The sequence below is a fragment of the Syngnathoides biaculeatus genome, chromosome 10, assembly GCF_019802595.1.
Source record: "Syngnathoides biaculeatus isolate LvHL_M chromosome 10, ASM1980259v1, whole genome shotgun sequence".
Classification (NCBI taxonomy): Eukaryota; Metazoa; Chordata; class Actinopteri; order Syngnathiformes; family Syngnathidae; genus Syngnathoides; species Syngnathoides biaculeatus.
In genome coordinates this window covers 31696420-31715216 of record NC_084649.1, presented here as the reverse complement: position 1 = coordinate 31715216, position 18797 = coordinate 31696420, and the positions used below count along the sequence as shown (strand labels likewise).

The 18797-nt window shown below is 46.0% G+C and overlaps 1 protein-coding gene across 9 annotated transcripts in view; it reads left to right on the top strand.

The window, feature by feature from the left end:
- Window positions 1–18797, top strand: part of LOC133506929 (calcium-dependent secretion activator 1) — a 231611-nt gene that overhangs the window by 152737 nt on the left and 60077 nt on the right. For 8 of the 9 annotated variants that reach the window (XM_061831312.1, XM_061831310.1, XM_061831309.1 and 5 more), the window contains 3 exons: window positions 6302–6449; window positions 12150–12224; window positions 12943–13026. In XM_061831312.1, coding sequence (XP_061687296.1) covers window positions 6302–6449; window positions 12150–12224; window positions 12943–13026 — 307 coding nt within the window. The remainder of the gene's footprint in view (window positions 1–6301; window positions 6450–12149; window positions 12225–12942; window positions 13027–18797) is intronic. The other variant, XM_061831313.1, reaches the window with a different exon arrangement.

Below are 18797 nucleotides of genomic sequence, written 5' to 3'. Positions count from 1 at the left end.
GGACAGGAACGTGAAGCGGTCGACAAGCCTTCGCCGCCGCATGGACAGGAACGTGAGGCAGCCGACGGGCTTTCGCCGCCGCCTGGACAGGAACGTGGAACAGCCGACGAGCTTTCGCCGCCGCCTGGACAGGAACGTGAGGCAGCTGATGGGCCTTCACCGCCGCCTGGACAGCAATGTGGTTCAAAGGAACGTGGTTCACTTGGAAGTCTGCCCACACCGTGACGTGGGTGTAGCACGGCAGTGGGTCAGTGTCCACCACGACGTGGACTTGGCTTGGTAGTGGGTCAGTTTCTACCGCAACGTGGGCGTGGTTCACCAGGAAATCTGTTGCCACCGCCACATGGGCTTGGCTCAGTGGCGGGTCTGTTGTCAACGCGACGTGGGCTTGGCTCGGTAGTGGGTCTGTCGCCACCGCGACGTCAGCTTGGCTCAGTAGCAGGTCGGTTGCTACCGCGACGTGGGCGTGGCTCGGCAGTGGGTGGCGACCACCAGGAAATCTGTCGCCACTGTGACATGGGCTTGGCTCAGTAGCGGGTCTGTCACCACCGTGACGTCGGCTTGGATCGGTAGCAGGTCGGTTGCTACCGCGACGTAGTCGTGGCTCGGCAGTGGGTGGCTCGTCTCTGCCGCACAGGCTCGGAACAGCTGTTGCCATCCTGGCACGACAATGTCCAATTGCCGCTGAATCCCGTCCATAAGATCTGCAATTTCAAAGATCAACGACTTGGAGCTCGGGGGAAGTCGCCTGAGACTCGGCTGTCGCTGGGCGTCTCCTCTGGCCACCACGCGGAGGGCCTGGATAGATGGCCAAACAGGTTCTGAAAAAAGGATTAGAGGAAGAGGACTTGGACTCACCGGGCGAAGGCATACAGGAGGGGGAAGCGTGGGACCGCGAAACAAACTCCTCGAGACGCATCACCGGGAGGGAAAGTTCAGTTTCAGTGTCTGAGTCAGAATCAGGCAGTTGGTCATATACAGTGAAGAAAATAAGCATTTGAACATCCTGCTGTATTGTAAATTGTCCCACTTAGAAATCATGGAGGGGTCTGAAATTTTCATCATAGGTGCATGTCCACTGTGAGAGAGATAATCTAAAAAGAAAAATCCAGAATTCACAATGTATGATTTTTTTTTAATGATTTATTTGTGTGATGCAGTTGCAAATAAGTATTTGAATACCTGAGAAAACCAATGTTAATATTTGGTAGAGTAGCCTTTGTTTGCAATTACAGATGTGTAGTTGTTCACCAGGTTTGCACACACTGCAGGAGAGATTATGGCCCACTCCTCCACACAGATCTTCTCTGGATCAGACGGGTTTCTGGGCTGTTGCTGAGAAACACGGAGTTTGCACTCCCTCCAAAGATTTTCTATTGGGTTTACGTCTGGAGACTGGCTAGGCCATGCCAGAACCTCGATATGCTTCTTACGGAGCTACTCCTTGGTTTTCTTGGCTGTGTGCTTCTGTTCATTGTCAAGTTGAAAGACCCAGCCACAACCCATCTTCAATGCTCTGACTGAGGGAAAGAGGTTGTTCCCCAAAATCTCACAATACATGGCTGCAGTCATCCTCTCCTTAATACAGTGCAGTCGTCCTGTCCCATGTGCAGAAAAACACCCCCAAAGAATGATGCTACCACCCCCATGCTTCACAGTTGGGATGGTGTTTCTGGGATGGAAGTCATCATTCATCTTCCACCAAACACGGTGAGTGGAATTATGACCAAAAAGTTCTGTTTTGGTCTCCTCTGACCACAAAACTTTCTCCCATGACTCCTCTGTATCAACCAAATGGTCATTGGCAAACTTAAAACAGGCCTTGGCATGTGGTGGTTTAAACAGGGGAACCTTCCGTGCCATGCGTGATTTCAAATCATGACGTCTTAGTGTATTACCAACAGTCACCAGAGGTCCCAGCTCTTTTCAGCTCACTGACCAATTCCTGTCGTGTAGTCCTGGGCTGATTCCTCACCTTTCTTAGGATCATTGAGACCCCACAAGGTGATATCTTGCATGGGGCTGCACTCCAATTGATATTGACTGTCATGTTTAGCTTCTTCCATTTTCTAATGATTGCTCCAACAGTGGACCTGGAAGGAGGCGGGGTACACCCTGAAGTGGTTGCCAGCCAATCACAGGGTACATGGAGACAGACAACAGTCACACTCCTAATCACACCATCGACGGACAATTTGGAATCCCCAGTAATCCATGTTTTTGAGATGTGGGAGGAAACCAGAAAGTCCGGAGAAAACCCACGTAGGCACAGGGAGAACATGCAAACTCCACACAGGCGGGGCTGGGATTGAACATCGGACCTCAGAACTTTGAGGCCAACACCCTACAGCTGCTCCACCGTAATAATAAATAAATATGTTATTTCACGTATCAAAAACTATGACCCAAACACTCTATTCTCTATTTCAAACACCTCAAAATGTGTTGGAAAATTGCCATGGACTTAAACATTAAAAAAATTCTTACACCTAAGAATGAACAGCAATACACCATAAAAACACATCAATAATTGTCTCAACTTTATTAAGTGGGTTTCTGAACAAGGTACCCGCATTTGGCTTGTTTGCTCAAATCCCTGGAAAGACCATGATGTTCGGGCATCATCATTGGAGGTTAAAGAAAGAGCACCAAAATATGCAGAAACTTATGTACATTGACATTGGGTGTTATCACAGTTTAACCAAGAAAAGTAGATACTTACAGTATTGTATTCTATATTGATATTGTCACGTCCCATCGGAAACGAGAGTAGGACCCAAATGCAGGAACTTGGAAGACGCAAGGCAGTTCAAGAAGAGACACGTTTATTGTATGCAGAGGTAGGGGATCGAGCAGGCAGTCCGACGCAGCAGCGGTAGTTGGGACGTCGGGCAAGCAGGAGTCGGCGCACCGGGGAACAATCAAAGCAGGCGGAAGTAACGAATGAGTCAGGCTTACAAGGTTGGTCGGAGAACGGACGAAGGTCGGTACACACAGGTTCGATCAGGGATACCGGAGCACACGAACGGGACATGAAGATCATACGAACTGGCGCCGGCCAGTTGTCATCGCGGTCATATAAATCCACAGCATAATCAGGCTGCATGAGGCGCAGGTGTGCACCTTCCAATCAGCGCACCTGCGCAGACACCCGCACAGCTCGTGCTGGAGCGGCAGGATCATGACAGTACCCCCCCTCAAAGGCACGGCTCCCAGACGTGCCTAAACGAAAAAACAGACAATTAACACAGGCAGGGGTGGGCGGAAGGGGTGTCCGGAGGAGGGCACGCTCCCCCCTGAACCCCAGACTGGTGGCCATCCAGGCCACCAAACACGAGGCGTCCGGGTGGACAGGTCAGGAGGACGACCCGGACGCCAAGCACCAGGGTCCCCACGGGGCGATTCGGGCGGACGACCTCTGTGAGGAACCAAACGGCGAAGCAGGAACCAGAACGAGGCAGGCCACTGCTCCGGACGAGAACCTCCCACGCCGTCGTTGCCAGACGACCAGGGATTGGTCGCCACCAAGGCTTGGTCAGTAGGCAGCCGTGGATTGCTCACCAACGAGGCCAGGTCATGAAGCGGCTGGGAGCCATCTGGAGCGAAGGACCAGAGCCATGACCGCCACCATTACCATCCCGAAGTCTCTCCAGCTCCGGGGTGGCTCATCAGAACTCCCCAGCTCTTGTCGGACAGCAACGTGAGAAGGCGGCGACCCCATCGCCACCTCCTGGACAGCAACGTGAGAAGGCGGCGACACCATCCCCCCCTCCTGGACAGCAACGTGAGAAGGCGACGACGCCAGCGCCACATCCTGGACAGCAACGTGAGAAGGCGGCGACGCTAGCGCCACCTCCTGGACAGCAACGTGAGAAGGCGGCGACGCCAGCGCCACCTCCTGGACAGCAACGTGAGAAGGCGGCGACCCCATCGCCAGCGCCACCTCCTGGACAGCAACGTGAGAAGTCGGCGACCCCATCGCCACCTCCTGGACAGCAACGTGAGAAGGCGGCGACCCAATCGCCCCCTCCTGGACAGCAACGTGAAAAGGCGGCGACACCATCGCCCCCTCCTGGACAGCAACGTGAAAAGGCGGCGACCCAATCGCCCCCTCCTGGACAGCAAGGTGAAAAGGCGGCGACACCATCGCCCCCTCCTGGACAGCAACGTGAGAAGGCGGCGACACCATCGCCCCCTCCTGAACGGCAACGTGAGAAGGCGGCGACACCATCGCCCCCTCCTGGACGGCAACGTGAGAAGGCAGCGTCAGTGTCACCGTCGCCGCCTCCTGGACGGGAACGTATGGGCGTGCTCGTCGCCGACGAAGCAGGAGTGTGGAGCGTCCGCGGGCCGGTCGCCACTGGTACTCCAGAGCACGGACGAGAAGCGGCTGTGGAGATGTCGCCACCTCCTGGACAGCAACGTGAGGCGGCATCGGGTCGGTCCCCACTGCCACGTGAGATTGCAGTGCATCCGTTGAAACAGCAACGTGGGTGTGGCGAGTCCGTTCCCACTGCGGCGTGCACTTGAGGTGGCGAGTCCGTTCCCACTGCGGCATGCACTTGGCAAGGGGGCGGGTCGGTTTCCACGGCAACGTGAACCTGAGCAGGCGGAAAGTCAGTCGAAACTGACACGGGTCAGTTCCAACTGCCACGTGAACCTGCATCAGCAGCGAGTCCGTCGCCGTTGCGACGTCAGAGTAGCTCGGCTGGTTCGCCAATCCTTGCCGGACCTGGGCCGTGAGAGCCGCCAATTTGACGCACTGCCGCTCTATCTCCGCCCGCATTTCACGGTAGAACGCCTCGTGATTTGGCGGCTCCTCCTCCCTCTGGGCTGGAAGCTTCGCCACCAGCTGCGCGTCTGCGGGCTTCGCCGTTGCCGGCAAGGAGTGGGAGGACTGTGTCTTAGTTGCCGCGCAGCGGGAGGCACAAGGGAGCGCCCGGCCGGGGCGTCTCCTCTGGCCGCTACGCGGAGGTCCCGGGTAGATGGCCAAGCGGGTTCCCTCGTACCGATTGGTGTACTTGGACCTACAGGGCAAAGTCGCTCGGGTGCTGGAAACGCGGGGAGGTGAAACAAACTGACTGGGATGAAAAGCCGGGCAAAGAGATTCAAAATCAAAGTCATCGGAGTTGTACTCAGGCAGCCGGTCATACAAATCGTGGTCCTCCTCATATTCCGAAAAGTCAGAGTCCAGAAGAATATGAGGAGCCGGACGGGTCGTGTTCGGGACGTATTCATACCTCGCTGGCGGAGCGTAAGACATGGGAGCGGAGGACATCAGGGAGCCTACCCGGATTGGACAGGCTTGGTCCTCCGGCAGACGGTCTACCTTGCGTCGGTCCCGGCGACGCCGGTTCTTTCCTGCTGGGTCCTGTGTTGGCCAGTTCGTTCTGTCACGTCCCATCGGAAACGAGAGTAGGACCCAAATGCAGGAACTCGGAAGACGCAAGGCAGTTCAAGAAGAGACACGTTTATTGTATGCAGAGGTAGGGGATCGAGCAGGCAGTCCGGCGCAGCAGCGGTAGTTGGGACGTCGGGCAAGCAGGAGTCGGCGCACCGGGGAACAATCAAAGCAGGCGGAAGTAACGAAGAAGTCAGGCTTACAAGGTTGGTCGGAGAACGGACGAAGGTCGGTACACACAGGTTCGATCAGGGATACCGGAGCACACGAACGGGACATGAAGATCATACGAACTGGCGCCGGCCAGTTGTCATCGCGGTCATATAAATCCACAGCATAATCAGGCTGCATGAGGCGCAGGTGTGCACCTTCCAATCAGCACACCTGCGCGGACACCCGCACAGCTCGTGCTGGAGCGGCAGGATCATGACAGACATGTTGCTGTATTTTTATTATTAGTAGAGAAATAATGGTAATAAATGTCATACATGGTATGAAAAAAAAAATTTAAGGCTAAATTTACACAACTGCAGAAAAATGCAAATGGGTGAATTTGTAAATAAGTGGAGTTCACTATTTACTAGCCACGTATGGTTTCATTAGCTGACAGGAAATACATGGGAAAACAATTTCCAGTTGCTCTGAAGGTGTTACTGCTCTTTTTCATTCAAATATTCTGTTCACCTTCTCGACAGTTATCAGAAAACATAATGTACACGTTCTACTGAATATTTTATTCAAAATATTTGGCTATAATATTAGATTTCATTTTAAATAAAAGTGCAGTGGGAAACGCATAAACGTAATAATAGTATTATATAAATAGATCTGTGTGTATGTATTTGAGATGTTTGGTGGGATTATATCATTTTGAGAAATCCCTATTTCTCTTTTCTAAAGAACGCGCGCAGCATTTGAAGGCAAGCTTCAAAGGAGCAGCCGGACTACAGACTTCAGAGTGCCCCAGTCTATCTGCACCATGTTTAATGTTATGGTAGATGCCAAGGCCCAGTCTGCCAAGCTGTGTGCCATGGACCTGGATCAAGAGGTAGGACCAAAAAATCACATTAGAACAAGACCAGGAAAACCTGTCACACAATATTTCAGCTATAATGCTCATCATTTTTAAGTGTGGAAGAAAAAGTATAAATATTTATTCTTGAAATGAAAAAAATGATTTACACTAGTTTACTCTTCGGAGCACATCCAATGCAGCCCTATGGGGGCACAAGCCAGTACAATCTGTAGGCCAGTCTCAAGCCCGGATAAATCCAGAATGTTGCATCAGGAAGGATCTGTCTTAAAACTTTGCCAAATAAATAAAGACAGTCCTCAACTTCTGTTTTAGTTTTGTTCCAAACAGCCAAAAGTAATGTGAAAATGAATGCAAGTTGTTACTGTAAGTTCCAGTAATGTGTGAACGGTTATACTCTAATAAGCAATCTTTCTGCTTCTAAATAGTATTGATAGTCGACGCAGGGATTTGGAAGAAACCTGCAACATTCACATTTTTCACTAGCATCAATTTTCCTGATAATAGCCACCTTCGTTTCAAATGATATGGCTTTCCGCTTCTTTTGACTACTACTATCACTTGTAGACTTTTGCTTTTGACCAACCATATTTGCTTAGGGTTACAAATACGCAAAACAATGTACATGTAAATACAGAGATCACAGATACAATGTCTTAACACAAGGGTAAGAGGCAAGGCACATTCAGTCTGTCGTTTGCGCACTGTCAAACGTAAGATCGTTTGAATGTCTCATACTACGGAGAGCGCGCTACACTTGAAAATTTACTCACAAATTTTTTTTTACAAAATTATTTTCCAGTCACTACAAAGGTAAAATTAAAAAAAAAAACAACAACAACAACTGAATGTCAGTAGAGGAGCGTCTGTATGAGCGTTCATCAAAAGAATCCCATACAGGATTGGTCATGGCCTGGGTTAACAATGTCCGCCCCTGGGACCGTTAATCTGCAGGGCATCAGTGGTAAAACAGCTACTGTGCGTCGAACACAAAGAAGAGGGCGAAAGCAAATTCTTCGGCAGAAGAAGAAGAGGAATACGCAGAGCCTACAACTGAGTGTAGGGACTTTGAATGTTGGGAGGATGACAGCTAAAGCCCAGGAGTTGGATGACATGATGATTAGAAGAAAGGTTAATATATTGTGCATCCAAGAGAGCATGTGGAAAGTAGTAAGGCTAGACGTTTAGGGCTTGGGTTTAAATTATTTTACCATGGAGTATATGGGAAAAGAAATGGAGTATGGATTATTTTAAAGAAAGAGCTGTCTGAGAATGGCTTTGAAGTGAAAAGAGTATCAGATCGGTTGATGAGTCTGAAATTAGCAATTAAGGGTGTTATGTATAATATGATTTGTGGCTATGCCCCACAGGTAGGATGTGACCTAGAGTTGAAAGAGAAATTCTGAAAGAAACTAGAAAAAGTAGTTGGGAGCATCCCAGACACAGAGAGAGTTGTGATTGCTGCAGATTGTAATGGCAATGCTGAAGAAAATAGTTGTGATGAAGAAGTGATGGGTAAGTACAACATCAGGGAAAGGAACTTTGAGGGACACATGGTCATGGAGCTTGCAAAAAATATGGAAATGCGAGTAGTGGACACATTTTTTCCTGAAGAGGCAGGAAGACAATACTGGAGGTAGAATCACACGGGTGGATTACATTTTGTGCAGACGATGTCATCTGAAGGAGGTTACTGACTAGGGGAGAGTGTAGCTCGACAGCATAGGATGGTGGTGTGTAAGATGACTGTGGTGGTGGGGAGGAAGATTAAGAACAAAAAGGTAGAGCTCTCAGAAAGAGGTGAGACAGCCTCGAGATGGAAAGGAGGAGCTCCTGGAAGATTGGAAGGGAAGTTAGAAAGGCACTCAAGAGGATGAAAAATGGAAGGAAGGAAGTTTGTCCATATGATATTCCGGTGGACGTATGGAAGCAATTTGGAGAGGTAGCAGTGGAGTTTTTCATCAACTTATTCAAAGAATGGAAGAAAAAGTTGCTCCTTCCTATTTTTAAGAATAAAGGCTATTTGCAGAGTTATGCATTATAAAGGAATAAAGTTGAAAAAACACAATGAAGTTATGGGAAAGAGTAGTAGAGGCTAGACTAGGGGGAAGGGTGAGGCTCTAGGGAGACGAGATAGCGAGGGTGGATGACTTCAAATACCTGGGGTCAACAATCCACAGCAATGGTGAATGCGGCATCGAAGTGAAGAAATGGGTCCAAGCAGGTTGGAACAGCTAGTGGAAGGTGTCTGGCATGTTATGTGACAGAAGAGTCTCTGCTAGGATGAAGGGCAACATTTATAAAACAATGGTGAGGCCAGCCATGATGAATGAATTAGAGACAGTGGCACTAAAGAGACACAGGAAGCATGGCTAAAGGTGCCATAAATCAGAATCAGCTTGGCCATGTATGAAAAACACGAGGATTTTGTCTCCGGCAGTCCGTGCAGCCCGAGTACTACATTCAAAGTCTGTGCTGACCAACTTGCTTCTCTCTTCACAAACATCTTCAACAGATCTCTAGAACTGGGTTTAAGTACCAACCTGCTTTAAATGCTCCACCATCATACTGGTCACAAAAAAGTAGCACTGTCAGGTCTGAATGACTACTGGCCTGTTGCCCTCACATCTGTGGTCATTCATGTTGAGTACGGAAAAGAAAAACTAACTAACAAGAACGAAGAACAATAGACATTCAATTAATAGGGAACAATTCCTTATAAGAGTCACAGTGTGCAAAGAGTTAGTCTCCTAGCATTTAGTGCAGTTATCATGTTAAGCTTATACAGAGTCCCCTTAAATGTTTGCAATTCACCGTTATAGACCAGTGCAATGACAATTGCGCAAAGGGTGCAGTTGAGATTGATGTATTTTGCGATAGTCTATAATGTATATTACTAATACTAATACTCATTGGACCATCAGGCTGTTAGGGTGTGTCCCAACAATGGCGGAAGGCAGAATATAGTTGGTTCGCTCATGAAGAATTTAATGACTTAATTGCAAGAGGGATCAAATTGTTTGAATGCCATCTAGTTTTTATTTGCATTGATCAGTAGTGCCTACCCAACAGAAGGAGCTGGAAGAGCAGGTGGCCAGAATGTGAAGACTCCGAAAGGATCCTGCCCCCTTTGGTCCTAGTTTGAGTGCCGTACAAGTCTTCAAGGGTGGGGAGGGTTGTGCCTGACAATCCATTCAGCATTTTTTATTCTGCGTTGCACTTGGAATTTGTCCTTTTTTGTGGCAGCTCAAAACCAGACTGTGATGGAGGTACACAGTACTGATTCGATGACCACTGTGTAGAACTGCCTCAGGAGCTCTTGTGACAGGCCGTGCTTCCTCCGAAACCGCAAGAAGTACATCTTTTACTGGGCTTTTTTGAGGATGGAGTTGATGTTCATCTCCCACTCGGTTCCTGTGAGACTGTGATTCCCAAGAACTTGAAAGTCTCAATGGTTGACACAAGACAGCTGGACAGCATGAGGGGAGCTGTGGTGAAGGATGCCTCCCTGAAGTCCACAATAATTTCTAGTCTTTAGAGGCTTCAACGCCAGGTTCTGTTGTCCACACCAGAGCTCCAGTCTTGCCCCTTCCTGTCGATATACAGACTCAGAGAGGCCAATGAATGTGGTGTCATCTGTGAACTTCAGGAGTTTGACATCCAGGTGCTTCGAGGTGCAGTCGTTTGTGTGGAGCAAGAAGAGCAGCGGGGAGAGGACACAACGTTGGGGTGCCCCAGTGGTGATAGTGTGCATGGATGAGATAGTGTCCCCCAGTCTCACCTGCTGTGTCCTGCCAGTCAGGAAGTTGTAGATCCACTGGCAGATGGCTGGCGAGACGGTGAGCAGGAGATGCTTGGAGGTTGAGGAATTCAGGGATGGTGTTAAACTCAGAGTTGAAGTCCACAAACAGGATCCTCGCATAGGTTCCCTCACTGTTGAGACATTCATTGATGAAGTGCAGACCCATATTGACAGTACCATCCGCAGACCTGTTACCTCAACAGGCAACCTGCTGTGGCTCCAGCTGGGGATCCGTGACGCTGTTGACGTGGTCCAGCAAAAGGTGTTCAATGGACTTCATGTCATCATCATGTCAAGGTAACAGGCCTGTAGTCATTAAGACCTGAGACTGCAGGTTTTTTTGCACTGGTATGATGGTGAAACATTTGAAGTAGGTTGGTACTTCACTCAGTTCTAGAGATATGTTGAAGATCGAGGTTCTCTCTAGGAGTAAGCTCGTTGGATAGGATTATAAATGAGTTCATTAAAGGGACAGCCAAAGTGGGATGTTTTGGAGACAAGGTTTGAGAGAGCAGACTTTGATGGTTTGAATATGTCCAGAGGCGAGAGAGTGAGTATATTGGTAGAAGGGTAGTGAGGATGAAGCTGCCAGGCAAAAGAGCGAGAGGAAGGCCAAAGAGAAGGTTGATGGATGTTGTGAGGGAACACATGAGGGGAGTGGATGTTTGAGAGGAAGTTGCAGGAGATAGGTGCACATGGAAAAAGATGACGTGCTGGGTGACCCCTGACGGGACAAGCTGAAAGGAGAAGAAGAAGACTCTTTGGTACACATCAGTTAGGTTAGAATGATATATTTTCATAGTTTAAATTCTAACAATATTAGGAGATATTATGCTGTACCTTCATGGGCTTTCCATTTATTTTGTCTGTTTTTGTTTCCTTTTTCTAATTTCTTTTACATGATTACAATATTTTCACATGTGATATGTCTCCTCTAGCTCCTTGCTTCTCAGTTGCTTTTTTGCCCTCCTCTTTGTCTTGTGAAAGTTTATTAGAGACTGGATAAGTGTGGCCACAAATTAAATTGAAATCACACCCTTCTTTTCCCAATTGCATAATTCGTCATTAGTTTTCCCTGTTTGTCTTCCTCCACTTTAATTGTTTGGGTTTCATTAGCATATGTGTAGATATCATTGAATATACATGGGGTAGAAGTGAGAGATCTCATATTTCGCAGAATCCTGAAAGTGATTCCAATTACTGACAATGAATTCATTATTGCCCAGTCCTTAGCTGTGCTGTTGGTGCCACACACGCAAACAAAAGGAATCATCATGGTAACACTGCCTCTGAGTTTCCATGACAGCCGTTCTTTGGCTGAGTTAAAAGGTCCCTTGCCAGCGAAACAGTTCGAGTGACATATGGAAATTTAGTTAATGGCTGATTACATCAATGTCATTTCGTAACAATAATTACAATAATCAACAATCCCATTTCAAAATAATTAAGGATCAAATATTTTTTTTAATTACACTATCTGACAACCATGGGAAGTTTCATAAAAGCAGAGATCGAGGGCAAAACAGCTAATGAGTGAATTCCCTGTTGAACAATTTTATTTAATCTAATAATGATGCACTTCATTGAAATGTAATTGGGTAAATAAATGTAACGTAAGGAATAACTGCAAATGGAGTAATTATCGTCTATATGTTACAAATGGATCCGTTAAGATTAATATTTTTGTGTATTGAAATTCTATGCACTGACATCAGTGACACAACCATATCACAGTGATAGTGTGAATGACTTATTAACCCGTTTTGTCTTTTTCTGTCACTCTCCTCTCGCTCTCTCCTCTCTCTCTCTCTCCTCTCTCTCTCTCTCTCTCTCTCTCTCTCCTCTCTCTCTCTCTCTCTCTCTCATGTACTCACTACCTCTGCCCCCCTCTCTTTTTTTATCTTTGTGTGTAGAGACAATACCATTCCCAAATTGACAATCTCATTGAGGAAACTGTGAAGGAGATGATAACTCTGCTGGTAGCAAAGGTGAAGTTCCCACTTGCCTTAACAGTGCTACATTTTAAACAACAACACATTGTTATGCTTTTTCAAATACTTGCATTAAAAGAAATAGATTGTCTCATGCCATAATGAGCACTTCACTTCAGGTTTCTAATTGTTTTTCTCCACTTTCATCTGTAAAGTAACTAATTTATTATACAGAAATCCCTCACTGTATCATAGTTCACCGAGTGCGGATTCAATGCATCATGATATTTTATTTCTATCACTTAGTTTTTTACCTGCACATATGTGATGCACTTAACATTAGTGGCTGCAGGATTTTAATGTGGCAGTAACAACTCTTATCCTGTAAGATAAACTGGGTTTTTATTCATATCAAAAAAATAAATCTGAGTACTGTACTCTCAATTTGGTAAGTCACTAAAATGGTCGAAAATTAAAAGAACATGACTGGAAATGCAGTTTAAAACACCAGCAACAGTCACAGTTTTATGAAATAAATTCACAAATACCAACCTTAGCTTAATGCACAGACTCATAAAAGTCTCAACAGTCAAACAAAGGGATACTATCCTGAATATAATTATTTTAATAAGTTCAGTAATGTTTAGCTAATCATCTAAATTGAATGGATAATACAGTATGTTGTACTTCATTATCATGTAAAGATTGATGGCAAAAGTCAAGATAGAGTTTGACTGTTATTAATTATGTTCTGTTTTATTCTGCTCTGTTTCAGTTTGTGGTTATTCTGGAGAGTGTTTTATCAAAACTCTCCAGATATGATGAGGGAACGCTCTTTTCTTCTTTCCTTTCTTTCACAGTAAGTTGATTTTGTAAAACTTGAGGGGAGTGACAATTCTACAATCTTCCAACATTATTGTCAGACATTGTGTATTCATATAATCACATTTAAATTTTTAGCAGTGTTGCTATACAACCTGAGAAAGAAGTTTGATACACAGATACATCTTCTGCTAAAGATTATTCGAAATAAATATTAGTGGCGGTAAGGTGGAGCAATGGTTCGAGCATTGGCCTCACAGTTCTGTGGATCAGGGTTCAAATCCTGGCCCCGCCAGTGTGGAGTTGTGCTTATGTGGGTTTTCTCCCGGCACTCCGTTTTCTTCCCTCATCCCAAAAAAACCCAGATTAATTGGAGACTCTAAATTTCCTCTAGGTGTGGTTGTAAATGCGACGGTTTTCTGTCTTTATGTGCTCTGCGATTGGCTGACTACCCGTCTGGAATAGGCTCCAGCATTTCCGTGACCATTGAGAGGATAAGTGGCTAAGAAAATGGATGGATGGATGGATGGATGGATGGATGGATGGATGGATGGATGGATGGATGGATGGATGGATGGATGGATGGATGGATGGATGAATGGACTGACTCATGGTCTATTTCAAACATTTTTAAACCATTGTAGTGCTGGGCGATATGGATTAAAATTGATTGCAATTTTTCCCCCCTAATGTCGATATTTGATATGACTCAATATGTATTGTATCAAAGTTTATAAATGTATTCAACTGGACAAGACCAAATTGTTTGACATTATAAAGTAGAGTGGCTATTTAGCAATTATAACCACCACATAGAAATTGTATTTTTCCCTGCACCTATTTCAAAAGATAATGATTTCAAAACTAGTGATAAAATGAAATCAAAATTCTTAACCCCAAAAAGTAAATAAATAAATATTGGGAAGCCAGAAACTTTGAAAGAAATGATGCCAAATATTAGTCTTCCTCATCTTTTCCTTCTGACTTTTCCCGTTAGGGGTCACCACAGCGTGTCATCTTTTTTCATCTAAACCTATCTCCTGCATCTTCCCTCTAACACCCACTGCCCTCATGTCTTCCCTCACAACAGCCATCAACGTTCTCTTTGGTCTTCCTCTCGCTCTCTTCCATGGCAGCTCCATCCTCAGAACCCTTCTACCACTGTACTGACTCTCTTGCCTCTGGACATGTCCAAACCATCGAAGTCTGCCCTATCCAACCTTGCCTCCAAAACATCCAACTTTGGCTGTCCCTCTAATGAGCGAATATCTAATCCTATCCAACCTGCTCACTCCAAGAGAGAACCTCAACATCTTCATTTCTGCCACCTCCAGCTCTGTTCCCTGTTGTCTCTTCAGTGCCACCGTCTCTAAAATGTACATCATGGTCGGCCTCACCACTGTTTTATAAACTTTGCCCTTCATCCGAGCAGAGACTCTTATGTCACATAATACACCAAACACCTTCCGCCAGCTGTTCCAACCTGCTTGGACCCATTTCTTCACTTCCTTACCACACTCACCATTGCTCTGTGTTGTTGACCCCAAGTATTTGAAGCCATTCACCCTCGCTATCTCTTCTTCTTGGAGCCTCACTCTTCCCCCTCCACAGAGTTTATTCACACATGTTCGGTTTTATTTTGGCTAATCTTCATTCCTTTCCTTTCCAGTGTATGCCTCCATCTTTCTAATTGTTCCTCCACCTGCTCCCTGCTTTCACTGCAGATCCCAATGTCATCTGCGATCATGATGGTCCAAGGGGATTCTACTCTAACCTCATCTGTCGGCCTATCCATTACCACTGCAAACGGGAAGGGACTCAGAGCTGATCCCTAATGCAGTCCCACCTCCATCTTAAATTCTTCTTTCACACCTACTGCACATCTCACCACTGTTCTGCTGCCTTTATTCATGTCATGTACTATTCTAACATTTTTTTCTGTCACAACAGACTTACACATGAAATACCACAGTTCCTCTCTTGTTACTCTGTCATTAGCTTTCTCTAGATCCACAAATACACAATATAGCTCCTTCTGACCTTCTCTGCACTTTTCCACGAGCATCCTCAAAGCAAATAATGTATCTGTGGTACTCTTTCTAGACCACCACACTACCATACTATTGCTTGCAGATACTTACTTCTGTCCTAGGTCCACCCTTCACGACTCTTTCCCATAACTTCATTGTGTGCATCATCAACTTCATTCCTCTATAGATACCCACAGCTCTTCAAATCACCTTTGTTCTTAAAAATGGGAACTCGCACACTTTTCCTCAATTCTTCAAATATCTTCTCGCCTGCTAGTATTCTGTTGAAAAAATTGGTCAAAAACTCCACCTCCAGCCACCTCTCCAAATTGCTTCCATACCGCCACAGGTATGTCATCAGGACCAAGTGCCTTTCCATTTTTCATCCTCTTTAGTGCCTTTCTAATTTCCCCCTTCCAAATCATTACCACTTCCTGGTCATTCACACTTGCCTGTTCTACTTTTCCTTCTCTTTCATTTTCTTAATTCATCAACATCAATTCATCATTCATCATCAAGTATTCTTTCCATCTATTTAGCACACTACTGGCACCAGTCAACACATTTTCATCTCTATCCTTAATCACCCTTAACTGCTGCACATCCTTCCCACCTCTAGCACTATGTCTGGCCAACCTGTAGAGGTCCTTTTCTCCTTCTTTCGTGTCTAACCTGGTGTACATGTCATCATATGCCTCTTGTTTACCCTTCGCCACCTCTATCTTTGACATACAGTACGTCTGTCATGACCAGAACACGAGGCTGAACCCAAAATGCACGACTCACAAGACCAGGCACAGTTCGGGAAGTGTCTCTATTCAGTCCAGTGTCGGTACACAGGCAAGCAGTCCAAACAAGCAGCAGTGTCAGACTCAATAGGCGTGGAGGCAGGGTCATCAACGAGGCAGGGCTCGGTACACAGAGCATCAAAGACAAGGAGATGGAGTTGCAGTAACGTGACATGGAAGTACAACGATCTGGCATGGACCAGATCGCACACGTAGACATATATCTGTGCGGTAAATAGCATGACATAAAGTTGGTGGACGCATCTGCTCATCAGAGCAGGTGTGCACCGGGTCGAGGGTAGACCCACCCATGACAATGTCGAAATATATTAGTAAAATTAATAAAATTCTATTTACTATAGTTCTCTGCTAACTCCTAGAACAATTTGCCTGAAATTCTCATTTTTAAAATTATGTCAAGAACATTAATGCTATTTTATCCATCCATTTTCTTAGCTGCTTATCCTCACAAGGGTGTTGGAGCCTTCTCAGCTGTCAAGGGGCAGGAGGCATGGTACACCTTGAACTGGTTGCCAGCCAATTACAGGGCACATTGAGACAAACAGCCGCACTCACAATCACACCTCGGGGCAATATCGTCTTCTTTTCCTTTCAGCTTGTCCCGTTAGGTGTCACCACAGCATGTCATCTTTTTTTATTGTACCCTATCTCCTGCATCTTCCCCTCTACCCCCAAATGCCATGTCTTCCTTCACAACATCATAAACCTTCTCTTTGGTCTTCCTCTCGCTCTTTTACCTGGCAGCTCCATCCTCAACACCCTTCTACCAATATACTCACTCTATCGCCTCTGAACATGTCAAAAGCATCAAAGTCTGCTCTCTCTAACTTTGTCTCCAAAACATCCAACTTTAGCTGTCCCTCAGCTCATTTCTAACCCTATCCAACCTGCTCACTCCAAGCGAGAACCTCAACATCTTTATTTCATCCAGGTGTTTCTTCAGTGCCACCGTCTCTAATCCGTACATCATGGCCGGCCTCACCACTGTTTTATAAACTTTTCCCTTCATCCTACCAGAGAGTCTTCTGTCACATAACACACCAGGCAACTTCCGCCAGCTGTTCCAACCTGCTTGGACCCGTTTCTTCACTTCCTTACCACACTCACCATTGCTCTGGATTGTTGACCCCTAAATATTTGAATATTATATATATATATATAATATTGAATTAATGTTGCATGTTTTTGGGATGTGGGAGGAAACCGGAGTGCCCGGAGAAAACCCACGCAGGCACGGGGAGAACATGCAAACTCCATACAGACGGTGTCGGGATCAAACGCTGGACCTCAGAACTGTGAGGCCAACACTTTCCAGCTGATCCACTGTGCACTTTACAACTGATCCACCATGCTGCCTCCAGTATATTACGTGATGGGAAATGATGACTTAACCATTAGGTGGCAGCAATCCACTGAAACATGCCCAGTTTGCCAAAAATCTAGAAGACACGAAGAAGAAAGTAACGTCATGTGGCATAATTAAAATGCGATGATCTGAAAATGAAGTGAATAAATACAAGGCTGATTGTTAAGAATGCCACACTGTGAAAACACAACTGTCTGAAACAATTTGCTCAGGGAGCAAGAGGTGACCCACTTCCAAACTATTGGCGTGATAGCGCATGCAGTGGCGCAAGCTAGTAGCTGCAAATGATAATTGGGTTGCACATACAGTGAAAAAAGTAAGTATTTGAACACTGTGCTATATTGCAAGTTCTCCCACTTAAAAATCATGGAGGGATCTGAAATTTTTATCGTAGGCGTGTGTCCACTGTGAGAGAGATAATCTAAAAAGAAATATCCAGAAATTACAATGTATGATTTTTTTTTAACGATTTATTTGTGTGATACAGCTGCAAATAAGTATTTGAACACCTTTTCAGTGTTCAAGTCTATGCTAGAATTCTGACCGTCAAAGACCTGTTAGTCCGCCTTTAAAAGTCCACCTCCACTCCATGTATTATCCTGAATGAGATGCACCTGTGTGAGGTCATTAGCTGCATAAACACACCTGTCCACCCCATACAATCAGTAAGACTCAAACCTGTAATATGGCCAAAACCAAAGAACTGTCCAAACACACCAGTGACAAAATTGGACAACTCCACAAGCGTGGAAAGGGCTACGGAGAAATTGCCAAGCAGCTTGGTGAAAAAAGGTCCACTGTTGGAGCAATCATTAGAAAATGGAAGAAGCTAAACATTACGGTCAATCTCAATCAGAGTGGAGCCCCGTGCAAGATATCACCTCAAGGGGTCTCATTGTTCCTTCGAAAGGTTTGGAATCAGACAAGGACTACACGACACGACATGGTCAATGACCTGAAAAGAGCTGGGACCACCGTTTCCAAGGTGACTGTTGGTACTGCACTGAGACGTCATGGTTTGAAATCAAGCGTGGCACAGAAGGTTCCCCTGTATAAACCAGCACATGTCAACGCCCGTCTTAAGTTTGCCAATGACCATTTGGATGATACAGAGGAGTCATGGGAGAAAGTTTTGTGGTCAGTTGACACCATAATTGAACGTTTTGGTCATAATTCCACTCACCGTGTTTGGAGGAAGACGAATGATGAGTTCCATACCAAGAACACCACCCCTACTGTGAAGCATGGGGCTGGTAGCATCATTCTTTGGGGGAGTTTTCCTGCACATGGGACAGGACGACTGCACTGCCTTAAGAAGAGGATGACCGTGGCCATATATTGTGAGATTTTGGGGAGCAACTTCTTTCCCTCAGTCAGAGCATTGAAAGTGGGTCGTGGCTGGGGCTTTCAAAATGACAATGACCTGAAGCACACAGCCATGAAAACCAAGGAGTGTCTCCATAAGAAGCACATCAAGGTTCTGGCATGGCCTAGGCAGTCTCCAGACCTAAACCCAATAGAAAATCTTTGGAGGGAGCTGAAACTCCGTGTTTCTCAGCGACAGCCCAGAAACCTGTCTGACCTGGACAAGATATGGGTGAAG